The sequence below is a fragment of the Lonchura striata genome, chromosome 2 (genome assembly GCF_046129695.1).
Source record: "Lonchura striata isolate bLonStr1 chromosome 2, bLonStr1.mat, whole genome shotgun sequence".
In the NCBI taxonomy this organism is placed as follows: Eukaryota; Metazoa; Chordata; class Aves; order Passeriformes; family Estrildidae; genus Lonchura; species Lonchura striata.
This window is the reverse complement of record NC_134604.1, coordinates 31740639-31766484: the sequence shown is the minus strand read 5'-3', so window position 1 is coordinate 31766484 and position 25846 is coordinate 31740639. Positions and strand designations below refer to the sequence as shown.

The 25846-nt window shown below is 41.1% G+C and overlaps 1 protein-coding gene across 1 annotated transcript; it reads left to right on the top strand.

Moving 5' to 3' along the window:
- LOC110472330 (ovostatin) lies at window positions 1–24510 on the top strand. The gene is given in 35 exon segments (XM_021533915.3): window positions 1–80; window positions 574–757; window positions 1089–1245; window positions 2367–2419; window positions 3300–3320; window positions 4362–4530; window positions 5105–5189; window positions 6001–6112; window positions 6460–6574; window positions 6775–6884; window positions 8032–8190; window positions 8546–8773; window positions 9094–9151; window positions 9611–9756; window positions 10822–10971; window positions 11521–11691; window positions 11993–12125; window positions 12753–12849; window positions 13354–13582; window positions 14134–14257; window positions 14603–14721; window positions 15162–15213; window positions 15930–16013; window positions 16826–17002; window positions 17955–18036; window positions 18509–18665; window positions 19080–19154; window positions 20169–20334; window positions 20590–20810; window positions 21403–21618; window positions 22030–22154; window positions 22328–22418; window positions 22978–23046; window positions 23992–24097; window positions 24449–24510. Coding segments are annotated over 35 exon segments (4368 nt in total). The 5' UTR covers window positions 1–15.
- The last annotated feature ends 1336 nt before the right edge of the window (window positions 24511–25846 follow it).

Genomic DNA, 25846 nt, shown 5'->3' with positions numbered 1-25846 from the left:
CTCCCAGTGAGAAAAATGTGGCTGAAGTTTCTTTTGGCTATTCTTCTCTGGCGTGGAACAGCTGCAGTGGAGCCTGAGCCGTAAGAACTACCCTCCTACTGCTATTAGTATTTGTGAATGGCTTTAAAGACAGTGCTAGTCAGTGTTACTGATTTTTGTCTAAAAATTAAATACCACCGGGGCTCATCTTTTATATCTGGAGAGTTAAAGCAGAATGGGGATGGCAAGTGAATCATTCTCATTTAATATGATCAGACCTTCCACTATTGCAGAACTTCCACGGAAGCTGATGTGTGTCCAGAAAAAGCAATAACAGTAGTGACAGCAGGGTGCTTTGCTAAAACCAGGTGGGCCCAGGGCTCAGATAAAGAGCAAAAGGGCAAGAGCTGGGGGCAATAGCAGGACTCAGCTAGTTCAGAGCTGCAGGACAGAGTGAGGAGCACTGGCAGTGTGTCCTATTTAATCTAAAGTAATTAGTTGGTACTGAATAATAATGGTGTTATGTGTTTATCCTCTTGAGGCTGTTTCTCCTTTACACATGAAATTGATCACTTTCATGTTGGGATTTCACAGGCAGTATGTCCTGATGGTGCCTGCTGTCCTTCAAAGTGACTCTCCAGGTCAGGTTTGCCTGCATTTCCTTAACCTCAACGAGACAGTATCCGTCAGAGTAATCCTAGAATACAGCTCTTTTAATAGCACTATTTTTAAGAAAACCATGACAGCAAGCAGTGGTCTACAGTGCTTCAAGTTCAAGGTAAGTTAATTTTAATTTATGTCCCCATGGAAAAGAAATGTAAACAGGGACAAGAAAATTAAAGCAGAGAGCATGGAAAGGAGCAAACAGGGAAAGAAATAAGATTTGTTAAAGGAAAAAGGAAGCATAGGAGATTAACACAGTAACAGAAAAGGAGGCACTTTTTGTAGCTATAACTAATAAGGAAAAGCCCAAGAAAGGTGATGAAGATGGTTGAAGTGAGATTGTGTCTCGTTGTAGGAGCCCAGGCCACAGGTATTTCTGTTCAACAGGTTCTGGAGCAAATTACTTCAAGACTAACAACCTCCCCATGTTTCTTCTTTCTTCACAGATTCCTCCTGTTCACTCTGCACCACTGGCTTTCATTTCCTTCTCTGCCAAGGGCAGCACCATCAGCCTGGAGGAGCGGCGGTCAGTGATGGTCTGGAACACGGACAGCATCGTCTTCGTGCAGACAGACAAACCCATCTACAAACCAGGACAGACTGGTGAATGTCCACTTTGTCTATAACATGGGCCTTAGGAGGGAATTTCTTCAGACAGAATTTGTCTGTCTGATGTTTTTCAGGCTGAGCTACATTCTAAGCAGTTTCTTCAGAGCTCCTGTTAAAACTATTACAGTTATTTGCTGTGGAGCTTAGGGAGTCATCTTCAGGATGTCAGGAGACTGTCATCCCATCATCTCTTTTATTTTATTCATCCCTTCCTCCCAGGTGACAGAAGCCATCACTGCTGCTGTTTCATTACTGATGACAGGCCAGAATAGTGGGAAGAGGTGATTAAATCTGTACCTGCTGATTTACAGTACTTCCCTCTGTGATGCTGGTCAGCATCAAACTAGCCTAAACAACAAGAGTGAAATCTGTTACTTTAAAATTAATTACAAGTTGCTAAAGACAAAATCATGCTATTTACCTTCTGGCCTTCTATGTGTTTGGACTCCAGATTTTCATGTTGTATTCCTGCACTTATGCTATCCCCTTATCCATGCTTCACACACGGCCATTAAGCAGAACTCCATTTTTCTAATTCATTCCTCAATTAATTTCTAGGCTTTAAGGTTTCTAGCACATGCTATAGGAAACCAGAGAAGAAGACTTCTTCCCAGAGATTAGTCACATAATGCAGCCATTAGACTAGATTAGTTTTACGTTAATTCAGATCAGTTCTATCTACATAGATACACAGTATGGACAAAAGCTTACCAGTTGGAATTTCATGCCACTAAGGTGTGCAATATGGGTTATTTATTGGTCAAATGGCTTGGTTTTGAGCTGGGGCAAGTAGCAGACAAAATCAAATTATTAATCAGTAATGCAGTTATTTGTTCAGTCATTCCTTTCTGTGAGGTTAAACTTTCTTGAAAGTAAACTTTTCATTACTAACTTTAAAGGAAACTTTTATGAAAGGGCACAAGAGCTTGATGCTAGGGAAAAGACCCTTAATCAAAGTCTGTATAGGGTTCTTATACCTTCAGATGCATTTTATTATGTGCATCCTTTGCAAACAGGACTGTTAGAAGACCTGTGAAACTGAAAGTACTAATGAATGCAAAACATGCTCAGCCAAACAATGATCACTGCTAACACCCTGTTTCTTGCTTTTCCAGTGAGGTTTCGTGTTGTAGCCCTGGATTTAAATTTTAAACCTGTTCAGGAGAAGGTGAGTGACCAGTAATATTGCCCTGTAATTAAAACTGCTGGGAGATAACTTCTTCCCAAATTTTACATAGAGGATTGCTGTGGATAAAATGAGATATTGCAGAGACTAAATGCCAACGAATTAACCTGATTTCCTATGCACATGCTGTAATCCAGCCTTTCATTAGAGTCACAGGGAAGAAGGCAAGTTCGTAGGAGTTTGAATTCCTGACACAACACCTTCTGTAATTGCTGGGAAAGAGGCTCAAAACCCCCTCCACTTTGCTGTCACAGACATTATCTTAGCTCTGCCCAAAAAGCCCACGGTTCAGTCCCCTGCTTTTACAGTTCAGCAGATGTTGCTTGCATGCATCAGTAAATCATCCATTTGTCACCTTGCCCATTTTAGAAATGAGGGAAATTAAAGTTGCTGCCACAAATATTAATCTCCTCAGAGATATTCTTTCCACTGCCAGCAGTCTCTCTTCACGCTCATAGTGCATAAGGAAATTAATGGAAGGGTCTTCACTGGCCTCCTCTCCTGCACTTGTAATGCAGGAGATAGCACAGTGCTAGCAAAAGAGCTGGTGCTAATTGTTAGTAAGAAGCCCAAATCATGGTTTGTGTGCAGCTCTGTAACTCTGCTCACTCATACACTCTGAGATTGCACTAAAACCAGCATGAAACAGTCCCACCATTCTCATTTCATCTCTCTCCTTTATGTAAGCTTCTTATTGAAGTAAAATTGCTGTTAAACTGATTAAAATAAGAGATGAGCTCCTCTGATAAATGGTATTATACTTAATATTGGTTATATTCTTCTCACAGTGCTGAGGAAAAATAATTTTTTGTTTGATCAGCCACCTAATATCTTCTTCCATTCTGTTTTTTTCCTCTTTCAGTACCCCTTGATTGCAATTCAGGTAAGAAATTTTTGTCTTTGTACTGCATTTCTCTGGGCAAGTGTCCTTACATGGGTTTGAATGTGTCCATACACAGACAAATCTTGCTGCTGAGTACAACAGCAGAAATTAACATAAACTCCTTAACACAAAGCAGGGATGCTCTTTGAGCTTTACATGGAAGGCACACCTATTATCATTCCAGCAGTCAAAATTTGCAGTGTTCTTATGTCTACTTTTGATTCTCCACCCCTTACCCCAGTTTTCTCAGCTTATTTGGGGTATATCTTTTTGTAACTCTAGTGCTGCTAAAAACTAATATAGGTTGTGAATACAACTAACTATGTCAGTACTTTCATGGCATTTTCTGGGGATTTGTAAAACAATTTCACTTCATGTCTAGACAGCATATTTATAAGTTTTCATGTTACACTGTGAAGTCAGGGGACTTTATTTTCTTTGCAGTGAGAACACACATCTTTTGAGCCCTTCCCATGTTTTTTTTTTTCCAGCCGTTGCTGTAAAGAGTCAAGGAAATGGTGTCAGTGAGTTTTCTTTAGTGTAGCTAGCATAACATATACTGAGAGGAAAATGCCACCCCAGTGAATGCAGAAGAAAGGTTTCCTTCCTTCTTCTGGCAGCTGAAAAAAAAAAGCTGGGGTTGCTAAAGGCCAAGATTTGTCTGGGATAAACTTGGCTGAAGGGAAAGCACAAAGAAGATTTTCTTTCTCCCCCTTCTTGACACAAATCTAGAGCAACATATACTAAAGAGCAGGAAAGAGCAGTATTGTGCAACTTTCCCTGATGATTGAGACTGGTAAGTAGGCTGGCAGAGAATGCCTAAGTCAGGAACAATAGATGAGACTCTAACAACATTAATAATAACATGAATAATCAGAGTACAAAGGTGCAATTTAACTCAATGCACGTGCATTAAGCAGCTTCTCCAGTGTGTTAAAGCAACATGCTCTGTTTTCTTCTTTCTTGCTGGTTTTTGTGTGCTAGTAGCAAAAGATTTCCAAGGCAAAAAAACTGTGAGTCTGTATTCTTTTTTTTCTTCAGGATCCAAGGGGCAACAGGATCTTGCAGTGGCAAAATGTGAAGTCAGAGATGAACATTGTTCAGCTAGAATTCCCACTCACTGAAGAGCCTATCCTGGGGAACTACAAAATTATTGTAGCAAAGAAATCAGGAGCTAGAACAAATCACTCATTCCATGTGGAGGAATACGGTAAACAACTTCCTTTTTTTTTTTTTTTAATTCAGTGTAGGAAACATTATTAAAGATAAGCCCATATCAAGCAACCCTTTTGACTGCTAAAACTTCAAGCTGCTTCCTGGCAAATGCAGTCTCAATTAGTTGTCATTAAGAACCGGGGAGATTTAAAAAAAAAGAGAACAGTAAAAAAAATGCAAGAAAAATTTGCAATTTTTCACACACTTAGCCAGCAAAATAATCTGCACAAGAAATCAGCAAGTTGATTGCAAATTTCAGTGAGATAAACTAAATTTTTCCCATCTATGTCCATGAACTTTCTTCACCAAAACTCTGCAAGGCATCTAGACATCACAGGATTAATTTCGGAAGTCCTGTCTTCTCTTCAAAGTCTTGCAGGAATACTTCAGTAAGCCTTTGCAGATCAGGCCAGTTCTTAATCATATTGCCACTTGGTTCTGAGATCCCATTCCCTCTATGACTAACAATATGATATAGTCTCATTTTTGCTTTCATCTTAGTAGGATCTCCAAATTTATAATATGCCAGTGTTGGTTTTTTTTTTTTTTGTTTTCGCTCTCTGTCCTAGTGTTGCCAAAGTTTGATGTCACAGTCACTGCACCAGGAAGCCTTACAATCCTGGATTCGGAGTTCACAGTGAAAGTCTGTGGGTTGTAAGTACCATGTGCAGAATTAGGAAATATGCTGAAGTGGAAGAAATTCCCAAGGACTGGGGAAAGAGCCTGGGCTTAGAGAAGGAGCCAAAAAATAAAGAGGGTCCCAGGAGAGGCTGGTGAGGGTTGACTTGGTCTTCGGAGCTTTCATTTATTTGTGTGCTCATCTCATTTTATTGTATAAGAATTTGGTTACACATGGTGCTGTACAAGGTAGATAAATCTTTTGAGAGGTTTCCTGGTAGAGAAGGATGTGTCCACTCCCAACAACCCATGTCAGAGGGACAACTTCATAAAGGAGAGCACCAGTAAATTCTAACAGGGAAATTATGGTTCCAGCTGTCTAACTCCCCCTCCAAGCTTGGTCCTTCAGAAGGACCTTGCTTACACCAACACCAAGATCTTGTAATTTGGAATCCAGAGTTTAAATCCTAATCCCCTAGTAGATATGAAGAGTTTTGCTTTGATTTCAGTGAGCCTGGAACTCTAGTTTAAGCTGAAGATTGGAGACAATAGTCTTAATTTGGTCAGTAGCCGCATCTGTTCATTATGTTTATAAAGGAATTTGTTTTTGCATTCAAAGTGGCTTTGTTTCATAGGTTTGGGTGTGAAAAATAACTGATTTTGAATTCTGAGTTGTATTTTCTATTTTGTTAAAGCAGGAGAGTTAGGAAAAACCTGTGAAATTATTCCATGCTCTGGCTTCCTAGCTCACTGCTGTCCTGGATCTATTCCTGCACACATTAGCTGAAGATTGTTTTTCAAGCATTAGCTCATAGGCCTCATCAGATCATATTTCCTCTTCCCCTAGGTACACCTATGGCCAGCCTATTGAAGGGAAAGTCAAGCTCAGTGTGTGCAGGGATTTTGATTCATACGGGAGGTGCAAGAAAAGCCCAGTTTGTCAATCATTCACCAAAAATGTATGATACATAATTATCATTCCTCTTCACACTTGTCCTCTCTTCTCTCTTGTTTCTCTCCCATTGCCCATCACACTCTGCTTTCTCTCTTTGATGCTTCTCTTCACCCTATTCATCTCTTTGCTTGTATGACGAGCTAGGAGCTCAGAGCACCTCATTTCTCTTCTCAGCTTCCTGCAGGCCTGAAGGATTGACATGTTTCTTCTCCATGACTCAGTTTCCCATAAACATGTATAAATCATGTAAAAAGTACTGGGAAAAGGCTTCATTGCTAAAGAAGATGTATTGTCAACACCCTTTGCAAGCTATGATCCTTGACAGCAGGATTTGTTTTCTTCCCTGTCCAGCTGGAGACAGATGGTTGCCTCTCCCAGGTCTTCAGCTCCAACATTTTTGAGTTACACCGCACTGGTTACATGAGGAACCTTGACGTGAAAGCCACTGTGACAGAGAAAGGAACAGGTAATCCCTTCCAGACAGACAGAAGCAGCAAAAGCGGTGTGGTCAAGGAGAGTAGGAGATAGCTGCTGCTTGCTGAGTACAAGAATGTCTCCCTGAGGAAGGTCATTTTTACAAGCACAGTGACCATCTCCAGGCAAACTCTGTTGATGCTCTGTGCAGGACAAAGTGTATCTTCTCATTACTCTGGGCATGTCTTCCAGGCCAGCAATTTACAGCTGCTCGGGTTATTTCCATAACTCGGGTGATGAGCACCATACAGTTTGAGAACATGGATCGCCACTACAGAAGAGGAATTCCTTACTTTGGGCAGGTAAACAGAGCTTGGAGGACTTGTATCAGAGATGGTTGACAGGCAATCACATAACAACAATGATGGCAACATCTAGGGGACTGTTTGGGGTGGGAGTCCTCCCCAGTCTTCTTTCTTCACATGCAATGCCCTACTGGTAATTCTGAATACTGAAGACTATTAGTTTATTCTGAGTTTGATTCTTCCTGAAATACTTGAAACCAGAATAATTCATTAGCTAGCAATTCTCTAACTTGCATTTTAAGCTTGCTATAAATCACTGCCTCTCCCTTCAGAACTGACCATGACATGCCAGCCAGACATGAATAAAAACACTGGTGGATGAGGGAAGAAAGAGGGACAGGAATTTAGGGCACACACAAAAAATCAAGGAAATAACAGTTTCTGTCTCAGAAAGGTTTTTCATTATTTTGTTTCATGACAATGCCCATATAATTCTGTCAGTGGTTTAAAGGGTAGGGATAAATCTCTCTCCTTCAGTTCTTCTTTTGTGAATGAGGAAAGAATAAGGGGGACCAGTAACACTGAAAGGAAGCGAGACTGTCTTTCAAGGGTGGGTTTTTTTTCCCCTCTGTAAAGTCCATATATCTTTCTTATTTGATTCCCATTCCCACTCTGTTCTTTTTCTTTAAAAAAATAAAAATGAATGCTCATTTCTAGCAACATAGAATTTACTTAATGGGATCTGTTATTTGTTTGTTTGCTTGTTTAACATATAAATGGCAGAAAGAGTGTAGACAGAATCAGAAAAATGTTCAAAACAAAGATGTGGAGAAAATGTTTTCAGACACTGAAAATAGCAGCAGCAGATTCTCAAGACTAAGGAAGGAAAAAAGGAAGGAGAAAAGAAAATATATTTTTAAACTGGAAATGTATAGTTAGAAGGGACTGATCAGGAAAGAGATGATACATGAAAGTTCTTGCTCCACAAAAAGACATTATCAATGATGCAGCAGATGCTGAGGAAGCTCCTGCTCCAAACCTCATAAGATAGCTGCCAGAAAGTGCAGACAGAAATTTCAGTTGTCAAGTATTGCTTTGAAGGAAGATAAAAAAGTGTTTCTGCTGTTTGAAGAGCAAAGGAGTGCAAAATATCAGTATCTGCATACAGAAATATGTTCAACATGTTTCACATTCCTTTTTACAGATCAAGCTGGTAGACAAAGAGAACTCTCCAATTTCCAATGAGGTTATTCAGCTATTTGTCAATAACAAGAATACAGACAACTTCACCACGGATCATAATGGTGTTGCTGAGTTTAGCATTGACACATCTGAAATGTTTGATCCCGAGATCAATCTGAAAGTGAGTACAAAACAAGGCTGAATAGATACAAAGAGAGAGATGGCTGTTCTCAAACTGAACACAGAAAAAGATGGGATGAGGTTTCAATTCTGGCAATAAAAATATGCTTTCTTCATCTTTCTTCATTATGTACAGCTCTCAAAAACTACTATAGGAGGAGTGAGGAAAACATCTGAGTTTTTGTAATGCAATGGCTTCCTACAAGGCTGTTCTATCCTTACCAGTTTTACTTTAGATGCAGTTCTTACCTATATGCATTATATTAACTAATAATTCTGATGTCAGAATGTGATGATGAGTTCCCTAGTGATATATGTTTGTTTTCCTTTTCTTCCCCACTCCCTCTCCTGTTCAGGCAGTTTATAAAACCAGTGACCACTGCCACTATGAAGGCTGGATAGAGCCTTACTACCCAGAAGCATCTCTCTCCGTCCAGCGCTTCTACTCTTGGACCAGCAGTTTTGTGAGGATTGAGCCCGTGTGGAAAGATCTGAAGTGTGGGCAGAAGAGGATGATCACTGTGCACTATGTCTTAAACACAGAAGGATACAAGAGAATCAACACTGTGAACTTCTACTATGTGGTGAGTGTGAGGCTGTGGGTTGGTTTGCTGAAAGGGCTTTACTGGGCAGCTATCTGGCAATCCATCCACAGGAATTGCAGCATTGAGTGATCTTCATGGTATTCTCGCCCCCCTTTTCCCTTCCTTTTGCTTCTGCTTTGTGGCCAGCAACAATGTCACCAGCAGCAGCAGTGGGAATATTCAGCATGCCCTAAGGTTTATGTTTAAGCATTTGAGATCATCTCATTGTAGATTGTCCTGTCCATGCATAATGAATCTTATTGCCGCTTTCTCCCTCCAACTTCTGCCAACCCATACATGTCTTGATATTCTCTGCACAGGGCATGGCAAAAGGCAAGATTGTCCTTACAGGAGAAATTAAAGTTCATATCCAAGCTGGTAAGTTAAGTTGCCAATCCATTTTTTTGCATTTAAACAGGCAACCATGGTTGAATATAGCAACATAGGAAGGGCCATACCTCTCTCCAGCCATGAATGTGTCCACGACAGTAGCACTGCTACTAAGATCACTATAAAGTCATGTTTAGTCCATCAATTACTGAATTTAATATTAGTCAAATAGTGCTCTCTAAAGATTTTCCCAAAGGATGACATAGGGAATGCAAAGTGTCTGCTTTAGGGTCCTATCTGAAGATGGCCACATGTTCAAATGTACAATAAATCTGAGACCATATGGATGAAACCCAGGCCTGTCACCTCCTGGAATATTGTTCAGTTTATCATCTAAGCCCAACTTGCTCCACTGACAGGTTCAGTTACATACCTCTTGAGTTTGGCTACTACTACAGTAAATCTTTGATATTCCTTCCTTATTGGTGCATTTATTTCTTCTAACAGGCCAAAATGGCACTTTCACCATTCCACTTGTGGTCAGTGAGAAAATGGCTCCAGCCCTTCGGTTGCTGGTGTACACCTTACACCCTGACAAGGAGCTGGTGGCAGACAGTGTTCAATTGCCAGTTGAGAAGTGTTTCAAAAACAAGGTGAGAGGCACTAAGATATAACAACTCTTACCTACAGTCAGATAAAGACAAATTCTTTGTGTATATACCCACAAGAAATTTCCAATTTTGTTTCTTGTTTTCTTCCCCTTATCTCTACATTACTTCTTCTATTTATCTTTTTTCTCTTTGGCCTTATATCTTTCCTCTACCACTACCTCCTGGCCTTATTGTCAGAAGATATATCTTCTTTTAACATTAAAAACTTTTCAGGAGACCCACATAAATCCTAAATTATTCTTGCCTCACTTAAACTCCACTAGTTTTCCATTCAGTTTTTAGACTTTCTATCCTTCAATATAGTGAAAACAATTTAGACTTATCCCACTTCATCATTCAATCTAATTTTTTACACTTTTTTGTTGAAAAATGCAGTTTAGGTTTAGCAGAACTAAATACACACAGAAAAGAAAGTCAAAATAGCAGTCTAGGGTTTAGGTATTTCTTCCTCTTTCTTTTTATGGTACATTTTCATTCATCATTATAAACTCAGATTTCACCAGTAATATTTTTCTAATTTTTAGCTCCTAAAAGCTAAATTACATGAATCTGTAGAACAAGACAAACCAAGAGACATTAAATAAAATATTTCTAGTTGCCCCTCCCATTTTTTTCCTCTTATCTAAAACAAACATGAAACAGATTTTTTCTGAATAGATCCAAAATCTGTTTTATACATTTGCTAACATGGGCCACAGACCTAGGAAAAATATTATTTGTTCACTGTAGGGATTATTACATTCAGTCAAGTCATAATCAGGTTCAGTTTGGCAGCAAAAGAATAATGATAATGACAGCAAAAGAATCACACTTTGTTCTAAATCACTTGAGGTAGGCTTCAGTTAAGCTATCACAGGAATCTAAGGGTGCTTATTCCCTAAGTCCCTGTTATAACAGAGGCCTGGTCAACAGCTATAGTGGAGACCAGATGTTCTCCTCCAGGCAGAACTTGCTGTGCTTTAATAGAAAATCCTTCCACTCACACACAGTCAGAGGAGCCCCTGCAGCATGGGTTAGCCATGCCAACATTTGTTTGATGAATTTCAGGTCCACTTGGAATTCTCTGAAAAGCAGATGCAGCCAGCTTCCAATGTCAGTTTGGTCATTGAAGCTGCTGCCAACTCCTTCTGTGCTGTGAGGGCAGTGGATCAGAGTGTGCTGCTCCTGAAGCCAGAGACAGAGCTGTCCATGGAAATGGTAAGCTGCCAAATGCCTTATCTCCTTCCACTTCTTCTTCCTCCTCCATTACAGTGTCTCTCCATTTGAGATCATTAGACTGAGTTAGAGTTTTACAGCTTCTGGCATGTGCTGGTCATAAACATCTCTAGTAGGCAATAAACAGATTTTGTTTCCTGTGGATTGTAAATCCTCTTTCATCTGGGATTTAGTTTAACCTGTGACTGGTCTCTGTCAGCACAGCCCTCCAGCATGCCCAGTACTCCCAGTTTTGTGTTGTTGGCAAACTTGTGAGGGTAGACTCTTGCTGCAACATCCAGATCATCAAGGAAGATACTGAGCAAGATTAGACCCAGTACTGGAGTACCCTGGTACATCACTGGTTACTGGCCTCCAGCTAGACTTTGTGCCACTGATCACTGCTCTCTAATCCCAGCCATTCCTAGTCCAGGAAAGAGAACACAGTTTCAAACAGGCTGTCATCTCAGTTTTGGCAATTTGTAGTATTTGATTGTGTAAGTAAGGCTGATGTTTACACACACACAGTTCCTGTTTCCTTACCCCTCACAGGTATACAGCCTGCATCCCCTACAAGACTTTCAAGGCTACGTGTTCCATGGGTTCAATCTAGAAGAAGACTCCCAAGAGCCCTGTGTCTCATCTGACCACATCTTTCACAAAGGCTTGTATTACACACCTGTAATGTCTGGATTAGGCCCAGATGTGTATCAATTCATCAGGGTAAATGTCCTGTACATTACTTAAATATGCTTTAGTGAATTTCTGCTTATGTACTGTTAGATACTGCAAACAACCCTATCAGTAAAACTCATACATGACAAACTCTCCTCTTAGACCTCTATTCTCAATTGATTCCGGTGCCAACTGTGATCTTCCAGCACACACAAAGCTCCCAAAAGTCTCTGCATACATGTTTCTGGGCACCTCTGTGGTGGAAACACAGTAATGGGAAAGAGGAAAGAATGGAACAAATGTCAGCTACAGTGTGATTATGGCTAATGCTGAAAAGCATTTTTTGCAGGATATGGGAATTAAACTTTTTACCAACTCGAAAGTTCGACAACCGGTTGTATGCACTGGTGAGACTGTAAGACGTCAACCATATGTAATGAATGCAGGGCACGTGGCTTCTGCACACCATGTCAAATCATCAGGTAATACAGAGGACAGAAAAGAGATTTTTACCTTTCTCCTTAAAGGAAGAGGCATTCTTGTTATATGGACATGCACAGTACTCATTAACCACTTTAGTTTTGATATTAAATATTGGTCTGGCACCATTGGCTAATGGCCAATGTCCAAAAGAGTCTTTCAGGTCTACATTTCTGATTCATATCCAGTTTCATGCTGGGAACTGTTGGCAATTGGCAGTGCCACACAAAACTCACAGTGTTGACATTGATTTCCATCTGACCAGAGCTAGTTGGAAAAGACTGTGCGACAGTGTGAACAATAATCAGAGCTAAGAGCCAAGTGATCTGAGTTCTAGCCCTAGGTTTCATGCTCATGAGAGGCCAAAGCAATGTTTTCTTTTTCCTTTGACACTAGGTCAAAGGAAAAAGCTATAAAGGAAAAATATATCCCTAACTGAGGGATATATTAGTAACTTTTTATATTTGTGTGGCATATGTGTATATATGAATATTATATATTCTCAGTTAGAAGGTAACAGTAAAACACTTATTGTCCTTCACACTGGCCCATCACATTCAAATCTGTCCTTTCTGGGCATCTCCATTATATGGACCAAGCTTTATTAAATTCTCATTATCTCTTACCAGCTGAAGCTGATAGGGAGGAACGAGAGAGGACACTCGTCTTTGAGACTATTCGAGAATTCTTTCCTGAAGCTTGGATTTGGGATATAATTCCAATTAAGTGAGTACTGCTTCTTTCATATCTTTACCTTGCTTTAGGAATTACTAAATATGTTCTCTGATGTCCTGTAAGGTGGCAATTCCTTGCCAACTCTTCTTCCTTTTTGGCCCAGAAGACCTAGTTTTCAGTCATCAGCTTCCCATCTGCCCTTCTCTTTTCCATGATCAAATTACCAAAAATGCGCCTAAAGACACCTGTTGCCACAACGTGTGTACCAAGAATCATACTCCCTTCCTCAAGAAGGACACCTCTATTTAAAATAGGCATTTGAAGAACAAGAATTCTTAGTTGTCTTTTCAAACTCGATGATATGATGGGCAGAGGAACATTTAAATGGTTAAAGTTATCTCAAATTTTAGTGATAAATTCAGGGATTGTAACGTGGGATTTCTGCAGATAGAATAGGGGTAGTTCTCATTCTCAAAACTTGTTGCATCTACTGAGAAGCAAATTTTCTGAAATACACCCTTTCTAAAGCTTTCATCTTTTCTCCATTCCCATCAGCTCTACTGGAAAAGCCAGCATCTCATACACCGTCCCTGACACCATCACCAAATGGAAAGCCAGTGCTTTCTGTGTGGAAGAGTTGTCTGGATTTGGCATATCTGTGCCTGCCACCCTGACAGCCTTGCAGCCTTATTTTGTTGACTTGACCTTGCCATACTCTATCATACGAGGAGAAGATTTCCTGCTTAGAGCCACTGTCTTCAACTACCTTGACCAGTGCATCAAGGTGTGTACTTCTGCCCACATTCTTAGACCTTATCCCATCTCCAAAGAAGCTGCAACAAAGGGATTGGTGCAGGTGGTTGGATCTGCTCTTGACTGAGGTACAGCTCATTCTAGCTGATAACAGATTATCCTGACTGGATTTGTCCTCTGAAAACAGTATGGAGCAAAAGGAGATCATGTGAACTGTGACTAGGGCAGATACGTAAAGCAACTATATCAAGATCCTTAGAGAAAGAAGCAAGTGCTTTGCAAAGTATCATTCACCACCCACAGATATGCAAGCTATCAATGGCTTCACTGAGGCCTTTTCCTTAAGAATCAGGTGTGCATAGGATGCTTAACATCCCAGTAAGACTGTTGAGAGAAGCAAGAGGGAAAACTGTTCAGGTTACATCTGATGGATGATTAATCAAACATCATCATCCGAGACCTTAAATCTGCCCTACACTTAACTCTAGATGTAAGCAGAGTCTCATCACCTCTAACAATAAAGCACCATTTGCAATATGGTGAAAAGCCTTCATTCCATTACAATGCTCTCTGTGTTCTCAGATTAATGTTTCACTGTCGGATTCCCTTGATTATCAAGCCAAACTCATCTCCCCAGAGGATGATGGATGTGTATGTGCCAAGCAAAGAAAGACCTATATCTGGAATATTTTCCCCAAAGTAATTGGTAAGTGCTTTGAATCTACTTGGTTTTCTGTTCCAAGATACTAATTTATATCTCATCTGAAAAAACTTAATCCTTTTTCAACCCAGACAGCTTGGTCTACCATTGTTCTTTCCAGTTCTCTGGGTTAAAGAGCTTCTCCACAGCTTCCGCATGTTTATCATTGCCATTTTTAGAGATCAGTTCTCTTCCCATATGTCTCACGTACAGTGACTGACCATTCATTATATTGAACTACTTCATCTTATTCATCAGATGAAATTTCTTACTTTGTCAATCACTCTGCATGGTAAAGGTCCTTTTTTTCCTTTTTTTCCTTTTTTTATTTTTTCTTTGCTGCTATTTAAGGTAATGTAGTGTTCAGCATTACTGCAGAGGCCAAGGATGATGAAGCTTGTGGATACAAAGCTCCCAGGAACATCAGTATTGAGTACAGGGACACCCAGATCAGAACACTGCTGGTTGAGGTACTGCTGGCGGCTCTGTTTGTCCTGCATTCCTTTTCATGAGGAAACTAAAACACAGTGGAAGTACCAAAAGCAAGCAGGTTTTTCAGGTTCCCTAAAGAACTCCTGGTATGGCTCCACCTTCATTTGGCTGGGACATGATCTGGCTGTTCAATCTAAGACCAAGTCCACTCCCATCTGATGTCCTCTTCCATGAGGATCAGTGGGTGTTGACATGTCTTCCTCGTGCAGAGGAGAAACTGGAAATGAGGGGTTCCATCTGATGCAATCTCCCTTTTAGGAGCAACCACATCATACATGAACTTATAAACTGTTGTTTCAGTCCACCTGTTATGTGATGTAGGAGGTTGGGGAAGGTGGGGGCTTTTTTGTCACTGAATTTCTTCTGCATGCTTTTGTCTCATCCACTGCATGTGTCTCTTCTTTCCCTCTCCTTGCAGCCTGAAGGAATCAGAAGGGAAAAGACTCAAAACTCCTTAATTTGTACAGAAGGTAAGGGTCCACTGTCTTGAGAAGAACTGAAAGGAAGTTTGGAATCTGCACTCTTTCCCGCCGTGTTTGTTTATGTTTTCCCTTCCCTTTTTCCCAGAGTTGTCCATATGACAGCTAAGTATTAGTGTAACAGTTCAGTTCCCTACTACCAAATTCCTGTGTGGTATGGTGCATATCACTGAGGCAGCATCTGTGCCTTGCTCAGTTATGCTCAGATGCTGTAGGAAGGCTTTCTGTGCAATGTTGAGTTCTGTCCTCTATTCCATGGATTCCTGTACCTTACAGCTTTTCACCTCTGGTGGAAATGAGAGAGAGAATGTAATGTTCCTTTCCACACCATCTCAGTGCTGACAGCAAACAGCTCCTAAAAGAGGCAAAAAATCTGTTCTGACCTTCACCAACCAGCTCTACCAATTGCTCCATGGAGGGCATCCCCAAGGTCACAGATACTACAACCTGTGAGCACCAGCCTTACCCTGTTTACTGTTTTCTATTGAGGAATGACAGTGACTACACCACTTGATCTTCACAAAAATTGTTTCTCACAATTTTGATTTTGCTCTGTCCCCTTCCCTCTTTGAGTTCTTGGTGAATGCTGTGAGTTTCACTTTGTTGCTGTCATTTGTGTGCAGTTTTGTACTGTGCAATTTGTACCAGGAGCATTTCACTGTTATAATTAGTATTCCTATACAAATAACAAATATTTTTCTCCACAGATGATGTAGTTATTCAAGATATATCTCTAGAGCTACCTACAAATGTTTTGGAAGGATCAGCCAGAGCCTCCTTTTCTGTTCTTGGTAAATATATAATTAATAAAACATAAAACAAAAAGAAAATACAGAAAATGTAACATGAAAGCTCTTTCAGGATTCAAAATGTTAATTTTCAGTCCTAGTGTGGGAAACTTTTGAGAAAAAAAACTGATTCTCATCTTGTCCAGCAATGCTTTGCATCAGCAAAATGGAGTTTAAATATCAGTTGCATCACTCGTCACTATTCTGTTTAAATTTAGCTCATTTGAAAGTCTTTCTCTGAAGCAGCAGCACAGTTCTAACTTATGACCTCAGCCAGATTCATGCCAGTATGGCATTTTTCTACATACCCACCTACAGATCAAAAGTGCCAGTGGAATCTATTCAGTCTTTTGAGGACATGGATTTGGTTATATGACTCACTAGCCATAAAATCCTTGCTTGGGGATGTTGGTGACTTTTAGAAGCTCTTTCCAGAAGTCCCTTGCTGTGTCTGTGCTACCTGTCCTAGAAATAACAACTAAAGGTGGTCTGTGTTACATCTGCATTATCAACATCCCTTTTCAGCATTATCTGTCAATTTTGCAATAAATGTTTGCAGTAAATAGCTCTGGCTATTCCCTTCCATCCTCTGGAAACAGAAATTTCCAGAGTGTTTCTGGTAAGAGAGATTTAGATTATATAAGTAGAGGCAGGAAAAGGATTCTTTGTTGGCTGCAAAGCAGAACAAAGTTCTGTTTGGAAGGCTCCCAAGCCCTGCTAGGCTTTTATGACTCTGCCTGTGGAATGGAAATTAGTGTTAATTTCAGTGGCCACAAATTGTGCTGATTCCCCCGCTCTCGTCTCCTCTTCCCCAGGTGACATCATGGGCACTGCCATGCAGAACCTGCACCAGCTCCTCCAGATGCCCTTTGGCTGTGGGGAGCAGAACATGGCCCTCTTTGCACCCAACATCTACGTCCTGGACTATCTGAACAAGACAGGGCAGCTGAGTGAGGACACCAAATCCAAGGCCACTGGATACTTAGTGAGCGGTGAGAGCTTTGTGGTTCCCTTACAACATGTGCTGAAATTCCTGTTGAGAGCCAGTGAACAGAAGTAGCAGCAGCAGCATATCTACCCTGGAAGATGACATCACAGTTGTAGTACAGCCTCAGGTTTTAGCTTTTATATTTTTCAGATTCTGTACTGCTTTAGTTTGTAGTTCTGAGCTTCATATTAGGAGATAGAAGCTCTTTTCACAGAGTAGGTAGAAAAAAAATTATTTTTCTAGCTGGGGACTAAGGACAAATTATTTAAATCTCAGGCCCAATAGCATAAGAAATGGCAGAATGAATAGAGAAAAACAAGAAGGATGAGGCTTCATAATCTAAAGCTATAATTAGACAATTAACTCTAATATGCTAATAGACTAGAATTTATAAAAGTGAGACACTTTGTCACTGGTCATCCATTTTTTGTGACTATTTTAGGTTCGTTTTGGATGTAGCCCTGGCTGGGCTCTTGTACTTCCCAAGGTGTGTCCACTGAGGCCTTCTAATAAATACCTATTTCATTCTTTAACTCTGTCTAATCTCTGTTTTAGGTCAGCCTTCACAAGGCAACACAGCAACCCAAGGATTTGCCCTGAACAAGACATTTTTACTTTCCTTTATCTTCTTATCTTATGCCTTTTTGCTGAAATTCAAATGCCATGTTTCCTTTGAGGTTTTGTCTTTCAGGCCCCTTCTCTTTTCCCACTTAGGCACAGCATGTATCCTGATCCTGTATGTTTATTTGGAGCATAGAGCTGGTAGAGCTCTGCCTGTTCTCTCAGTGTTTCTGCAAGACATTTTCCATACTTCCATTCATAGGATCCCTCAGAGCTCCCCTCCTGCTTGTTAGATATACGTTGCCTTTCCATTCTTCCCCAGACAAATATGTCAGCAAACAAAATAGGGTTTTGCTTTTACATCCAAGAACACTTCCTTTTCCATGTTCTTGCAGGCTACCAGAAACAGCTGTCATACAAACGTCCTGATGGGTCCTACAGTATCTTTGGCACCAGAGACAGAGAAGGGAACACCTGGTGAGTGACTGGGAGCAGAATTGGTTCAGAGATGAATTGACATTCAATTATTATGGTGCAGGTAAGAGACAGCTTTACTGGCTGAATCAGATGTACTGAGCTGTCAAGGACTGGGGGTTGGGAAGTACTAAAAGAAATATCTCTCCATCCTCTTCTAGTCCAGGTGCATAAAAAGAAGTTGATCCCTAAAGACCCAGCTGACTTTCTGATTCATAATCCTGATGTCTCCAATGAAAGCCATTGCACTGTGGTGCTCTGTAGACAGGACCAGCCACAGAGTGTTCTGGACATCCTCCCCGGTCCCATCTAGCTTCTCTCCCTTTAACTGTTCTCTCTCTGAGGAGCACACAAAGAGAAAGCCAGCCACCAACATGCTGGCTGTAACTCTTCATGCTGTTCAGCAGCACAAATGGGAGGGCTGATTTCTTCTGTGTCTTCCAGTGCTCATCTCAGCTTCATCTTTCCCTTGCAGGCTCACTGCCTTTGTGTACAGATCATTTGCACAAGCTGGCCGCTTCATCTACATTGATGACCGTGTCCAGTCTCAAACCCTGATGTGGCTGTCAAGCAAACAGAAGCTAGATGGCTGTTTCCGGAGTGCTGGGACACTCTTCAACAATGCCTTGAAGGTAGCAGAGAATTACTACTTGGTCAAATTTATACTTTTTCATTATGAGCATGTTCTCCTATTAGTGCCAAAAACTATATTTCACTCCAAATGACTGCCTTCTTCCAAGGACTAATTCTCCACATCTTATAATGAGTATTTTCGGCTCAGTCAGCTTTCATACACCTACTTTACATGTTATGTGCACCTGAGATAGGGCTACAGGACTGAAGCTTGAAGGAGTGATGTTGTTGGATTTAATAACAAAGGGTTTATCTGGATTTGTGAGCTATTCAAGAGCTATGCAAATGCTCTCTTTCCCTTTGGGCTGCCTCCAGAGGTGTCCATACTCTCTCAGCTGGGACATGGCAATTGATATTTAAAGGCTCTCATCTGTGGCAATTACAGATTGTTCCTCTCTCCATGTTGTTTTCAGGGAGGAGTAGATGACGAGCTGTCGCTTTCTGCCTACACCACCATCGCCATGCTGGAAGCTGGGCACTCCAGTTTGGTAAGGAGATTTACCTGATATTCATATGGAACTGGTCCCCAGTTGTTGTCTTGGGTCCAGCATCTGCTAAATTGTCTATGTTGTAAAGAGAGAGAAAAAGAGGGAGAGAGCTCCCAGAGTAGGTGTTCTGTATCCACACCTCTATCTCCATCTCTACACCTCTTAAACCAACAGTTTTTGAGTAGAAACTGTACAAACCTCAGTGGGATTAGGTCTTCTATTTGCAAGACACAAAATACCTTTATTTTATAAATAAAAATACCTTTAACTAAAACACCCTTTAGTTTCCAACAAAAAGACTTGACAGGTAGAAACCTACACATGACAGGTAGTAACCCACACACTATGGCTTAGCCTCAAAGACAGCCTAGTCAAGCAAATAAATTGTTGCAGGTGAATCTATATAATCTATAAATGGAACTAAAAGATAGGTTGGAAAAACAAATGTCCATCAGAGCAAAAGCTGATCTGTCCTTTTCAAAAGCTAGCAGTATGAAGGTAACCTCAGAGGAGATGTTAGACTTCAATACATGAGTTAGCCTCCACTTTTTCATATCCTTTCTGGGGACACAGAGTCAAACTGTACATTTTTTTGTGGGTGTAAACCTAGTACAACATTGCAGAATTAAAGTTACATCAAAGTCAGTGAGGATAGAAACCACTAAGTTAGATTTGTTCAAGACAACAAATATAGTCAAGACAACTCTTGACTATATAAATGCAGAGCAAATAATTATAATGGAGGTAAACAGAAGGAATTATCTGTGAAATATGTAGAACAACCTCGTCAAGAACACCACTGAAAGCTACTTGATTTATTTGATGTTTCCTGTGAAATCCCTCCTTGAAGAATTCTGTATTTTCTCTCCTGAAGTCATTATACAAGCTGAAGTCCCACTCTCATTGCTGTGATAGTGACAGGATGAGGAACAAGTTTAAAGAAAGTAAATTTTTGAGCAGGTGAAGACTACGGTCCTTAATTAAACCCATATGTTTGTTTTTTTTGTTTTTAAGTACCCTGTAATCCGAAATGCCTTTTTTTGTCTGGAGACCGCATCTGAGGAGCGTATCAGTGAAGTTTACACTCAGGCACTCATGGCTTATGCTTTCTGCTTAGCTGGCAAGGCAGAAAAATGTGAATCATTCCTTGAAGAGTTACAGAAATCAGCAAAGGAAGTTGGTGAGTTTCAGTCACTTGGGGAATTTGGGAAATGGGAAGATGGAACAGCTCTTACTGATGGTCTAACCTTGATAATATTGAGAGAGTGGGCACATGGGCCAAACCACATGAATGATGTGTGGAGTTAACCTGCAGTGCATTCAGTGATGTGCAGGGAGTCCTTTTGAGGAAGAGGCCGGGACGCAGTGAGACTCCAAGGCAGAGTACAGAGCAGTGACACCTGTAATCAATATTGGTTCCTCTCTGTTAATTCAGATGGCTCACAGCACTGGGAGCAGGAGGAGAGGTCTCCATCAGACAATTCTCCCTCATTCCTTGACCACGCCCCTTCAGCTGATGTTGAGATCACCAGTTACGTGTTGTTGGCATTGCTCTGCAAACCCAACCGGAATAAAGAGGATCTCACAAAGGCCTCAGGGATTGTGCAGTGGATCATCAGGCAGCAGAATGCCTATGGAGGTTTCTCTTCTACCCAGGTGCCAAAACTACTTTCCAATCCACATCTAGTCCTAGGAATGGGGACACTGTTTCAGGGCTCCAGCAGGGCTCTGACTACTTAGTCCTGTTTCTCTTTTCTACTTGCTGTCTCTGAGAGAAACCAAACCTTTATATTAGGAGATCAAAATACTTTTTTGTATTTAATAAGGTTAAAACCGTAAGGTTTTGTATTTAATAAGGTTAAAACCATACAAGAGTAATTTGACTAGCAATAAATACAGATATTTGTGTCAGGGGTGAGCCTAGAAAACACCAAGTCTCATCTGTCAGATAACCCATGAGTTCTGTGTAGCTCCTCAGAAAACACAGGCTTCATCACTATGAAAAACTGTAGAAGGGCACTCTGCTTCTCAGATTTTATGTTCTGAGACCCTTGTATCAGGAGAGATATTCTTCTACCCTAAAGCATACATGAGAGAATGAAATGGCTCCTTTTGTATGGGAACCCTGGAATTATTCACAAATTCAGGAAGAAGCAACTGTGATGGGTATTGCAACAGTAACTTTGATCTCCTCTGCACTGGTCACACTGTGTAGCCAATTGTCTTTTATTATTTTCTTTTTCTTCAGGACACAGTCATTGCCCTTCAAGCACTCGCTGCTTATGGTGAGGCGACCTACAACTCTGCTTCACAAAACAGAGTCAAGATCACTTCCAAAAAGCCCTTTGAGAAGGTATTTTTTGTCAACAATGAAAACAGGCTCCTGGTGCAACAGACTCCCCTTCCAGAGGTCCCTGGGAAATACAGCCTGACGGTGAATGGCAGTGGTTGTGTATTTATGCAAGTAAATGTCTGCTTTTTTCTTCATTGTGTCTCACATTTTGCATACAAGATAGCCATTGTTTTGATGATTTTCTAGCTGACTTCTCTTTATTTTTCCTAATTGTTTGATTTCCCTAAATCATTTAAACACCCTTTTTTCTATGCCACATTCTGACTCCTGGGGAGTTCTGGCATGGAAAAATGGTCCTTACTGAAACACCTGGTTTCTTTCTGGGAGGTGACTCTGGGTACAAGCACCTTCATTGTTAAAGATTAGAAGTCTTATGTGTTCATCATTGATATTAGCAAACATCTTCCACATAAAACCAAGTGCAATATTGCCAGAAAATTCATTAAGTCTATTTTTTTTTGGTTTGCTGGTTTTTTTGGAATCATTGGCATTCTTGAACAAAAGGGTTTTTTCCTCTTCCAGACAGCACTGAGATACAACATTTACCTTCCAGAGGGGTCCTTTGGATTTCTGCTTTCAGTACAGACATCAAATGCTTCCTGCCCACAGGATAGACCAGCAAAATTTGATATTGTCCTCATAAGCAGGTAATGTACCATCAGCAAACCAGCTGCACAGATGGCAAGACACACAGAGAGCACTGCTGTGTGTTTTCACTTCAGCTGATGAAGTCAAAACCCAGGCTGATCAATGTGCTGTTGGTATCAGCCTGTAAGACAGTGTCCCCAAAGACCACTGACAGGGCCCTCTGTTGTTCCAGTTACACAGGGAAACGCAGCAGCTCTAACATGCTCATTATTGATGTGAAGATGCTCTCTGGCTTTGTTCCTGTTCAGTCTTCCCTGGATAAGGTAAACTTAGAGGGGCAAGGTGAAATTACTCCCCACACGGATGGAGGAGAAAACCAGAGACATGGTTAAGAAGCATTCAGACACAGACCATGTGAGGTGTTTGCATGGCTGCACTGTTAATTACTGGGTGGAGGAAATGCCCTCCAGGGAGCTTTGGACACACAGATTCTCCTATATTTAAAGCTAGGTTTCAGCTCAAACCTGAGCAAATGGCAGCTGCAACTGGGAGCTGGCACTGCCCAGGCAGGGAAAGGGTGGGAAACCTCTCAGACTAGCTCTGAAACACAGAACACACCAGAGACAGGCAGAATCCCCCAAGTGAATTGCAGTGACTTGTGCATTTGGAAAGAGCTCATACCCCCAACTAAGTCAAGTGGTACGTTTCTGTCCATCCTTTCAATCTATTCAACAATATTTGGACTCTAAAAGTCAGCTACCAGCCCTTGAAACTTGACTAGGAGAAGAATGAATACCACAGACATGCAGCAGTAGGGTCTGAGGCTGCACTTGTTTTGTAATGTTTTACAAATATATTTATCTCCGTTTTCTTGTTTCGAAGCTCATTGACAGTCAAACAGTGATGCAAGTGGAAAGCAAGAAAAATCACGTCCTCCTTTATCTGCAAAATGTAAGTTCTGATCACTGTCTATTTGATTTTCACCAGGATGGAATCAGCATGTAATAGGCATAACCACAATATGGATATAACCTATATGGTGCACTTATCATGTTCTCTTCCTTAACAGTTTTCTACTGTTGCCACTAAGCTGCATACTTCTCAAACTGCATGCAACTTCCCAACCTCCCAAACAGCTTCAAACTGAAGCTACCAGCAATAAAAAAAATCAAAGAAGTTCATTAAAAAAAAATAACACATTGAAATTAAACTAAATTCTTTCTTATTTCAGTAAAAAAGCAGATAAACACCAGAAAAGTGGTTCTCTTGTGTGTATGTCTCTTTGGTAGGCTTCTTATAAACCTCAGTCATTCCAACAGGACAGGAAACACTGCTTTCATTCTCCTCTTTCCAACAGGACAGGAAACACTGCTTTCATTCTCCTCTGGAAAGATTTTCTTTGCTTCTCTTACACTGGATCATTGCAAAATTTTACTTGTAATCTAATCCCTGAATCAGAATTTACTTAGTAAATAATTCCTCAGGGCACTGTAGAACTAACAGAAGCCAATACCCCAGTGATGGACACTAAATTGATTTACAGTTTCTTGGTGGCACATAATGTCCATGTCTGAAATGGCAGGGATTGGAATACCAGACTTTATCATCCTGACCATTGGGAGATCCTGGAAAATTAAACTCAGTCCCTTTGGACAATTTTTCCACCTCTGGCAATAGGATATGCAATAATTACAGGATCAGATGATTACAGAACAGAAAATCTATTAACTTTCCAGTTCAGTTTCACTTTGGACGTTCCAAACATGTTTGGATAATGGCTGTCCTATATCTGTAGTGGGATTTGGAATATGCAGCCTGTCAGTTGCAACCTTTTTCTGCTCTAGATGGTGCTGTACAAATAAAAAGACTGATGTGATCTCTGACCTTCCATTCCAGATCTCACAGAAGAAAAGGAAAGAAATCACTTTCTCGGTTGAGCAGGACTTTGTAGTGACCCACCCCAAGCCAGCACCTGTGCAGATCTATGACTACTATGAAACAGGTTTGTTTTTGATTTTAACCAGTGTGAAGTGCGGGAGAGGGACAGGGACAGCAGAAACAGTGTGCCTTAAGGGAGACCCAGAACCAGCCCTGCTGCTGACAGCACTCATCTGGACTCCATAGGCACCTGAATTTAGGGCCAGGGGAGAGACTCATTTCACTTTATTGACCTTGGCCTCATGCCCAAGGTGATCAATGGCCATGACTAGAAAAGTAGGAACTTACAAGCACCAGAATAAAGGATATTTCAAGGACCTCCAGTTTAAGCATGCATAAGTTATATCCACCTCTGGGGAAAGGCACAACAAGTGTTCTCCAGGGTAACCAGAACCTTTCTCTTCTCCTTCTCCAGAAGAGTATGCTGTTGCTCAATACACATCACCTTGCAAATAGGCTGTTGCAGAAAAGGACTAAGGATTCAAAAAGGTAAGTGAAAGCCAGAAAATAACCAAATAGGCAGATAAGAAAGTGAACTATAAAGCAGCAAAAGCAGTAGAACAGTAACCATTCTCAAAGAAATGAAGTCTTCAAGAGGCTTCTCAGAGAGCAGACAGAGACAGTGTCCAGATCCTATCCTATGACACCAGTGGAATCCAAGTGGGGACCACATTGCTGTTCATGGGAAGAGTTTAGCATTTAGAATGAAAGCTAAAGTGAAGAATAATGGAAAGACTGGGAAATACCCTCAAATTTTCCTCAAAAGCACAGCTACGTACCAAAGAACAATTTACGTATGGCCATCCTCGAAAGTCTTCCCTATGGAGCCTATGCTTCCCAAACCCAAGCAAGATTTTCCACATGGACTAAGAGAAACTTTCTCTGGGGAAGTAAATACATTATCTGAGGAGAACATGAGGTGACATGAATCATGGAGGCAGTGCATTAACTAGTCAGAGGTGTGATGCTGCCTGGCTATAGAGGAGGTCAGGTCTGCATCCTGCTCAGCACAGCAGTTCTGCTGGCTATTGTCTCATGAGCAGTTTCTCAGGAATCCAGGCACAGTTTGCTGCAAGACCTTGGTGCAGCTTTTGTCTATTTCACACAGAAAGAACTGACTACCCTGTATCTTGAAAAAAAATGCCTGTGTTTTGTACCCTGCAACTATTGGTTCACACTGAGGTTATTTTCTTTTGGATTTTTACCTGCAGGAGCACCTTAAATGTTGAGCAAGTGGTTAAGTATCCTATTTTCTTCAGTCATGAAGTCCTGGAAAGAGCCATTGCACCTTAGGAATCACAGTGGGACTATGTGATATTAATTGAGCTAGTGTCTGATTCTGTTTCCTTTCACAGCACATCTCTCCAGCTCTGTAGCATAATCATGTATACCTTTCCACCAATAAACCTCCCTTTTACACTGGGCATTGACTTTTTCTCAGTGTCACAGAACAGGCATTTTGATGATAGTCCACATGTTATGACTGCTGGCTGGGGGAGGATGAGGAGAGGAACAAGCTTGTCCTGCTCACAGCACTTTGCCTCGTCGCTCAGCTGCAGCTGATAACCGTGGGTACTGCAGCACACATGGTGTTCATCCCCCCACATCCAGAGATGGCCCCCACTGCTCATGGTTGATGCAGAGCCCCTCACCTTCCCCCAGGCCTGTGAGAGCACTGCCTTTGCCCCTGTGGCATGGAGTAAGGGTTTAGGTGTGGACATCACAAAGTGACTCTGCATCGTGCTCAGCAGGGAACAGGCTGAGGAAAGGGGCAGTGGCAGTCCACACCTGGTGAGTGCCTGGACCCACAACC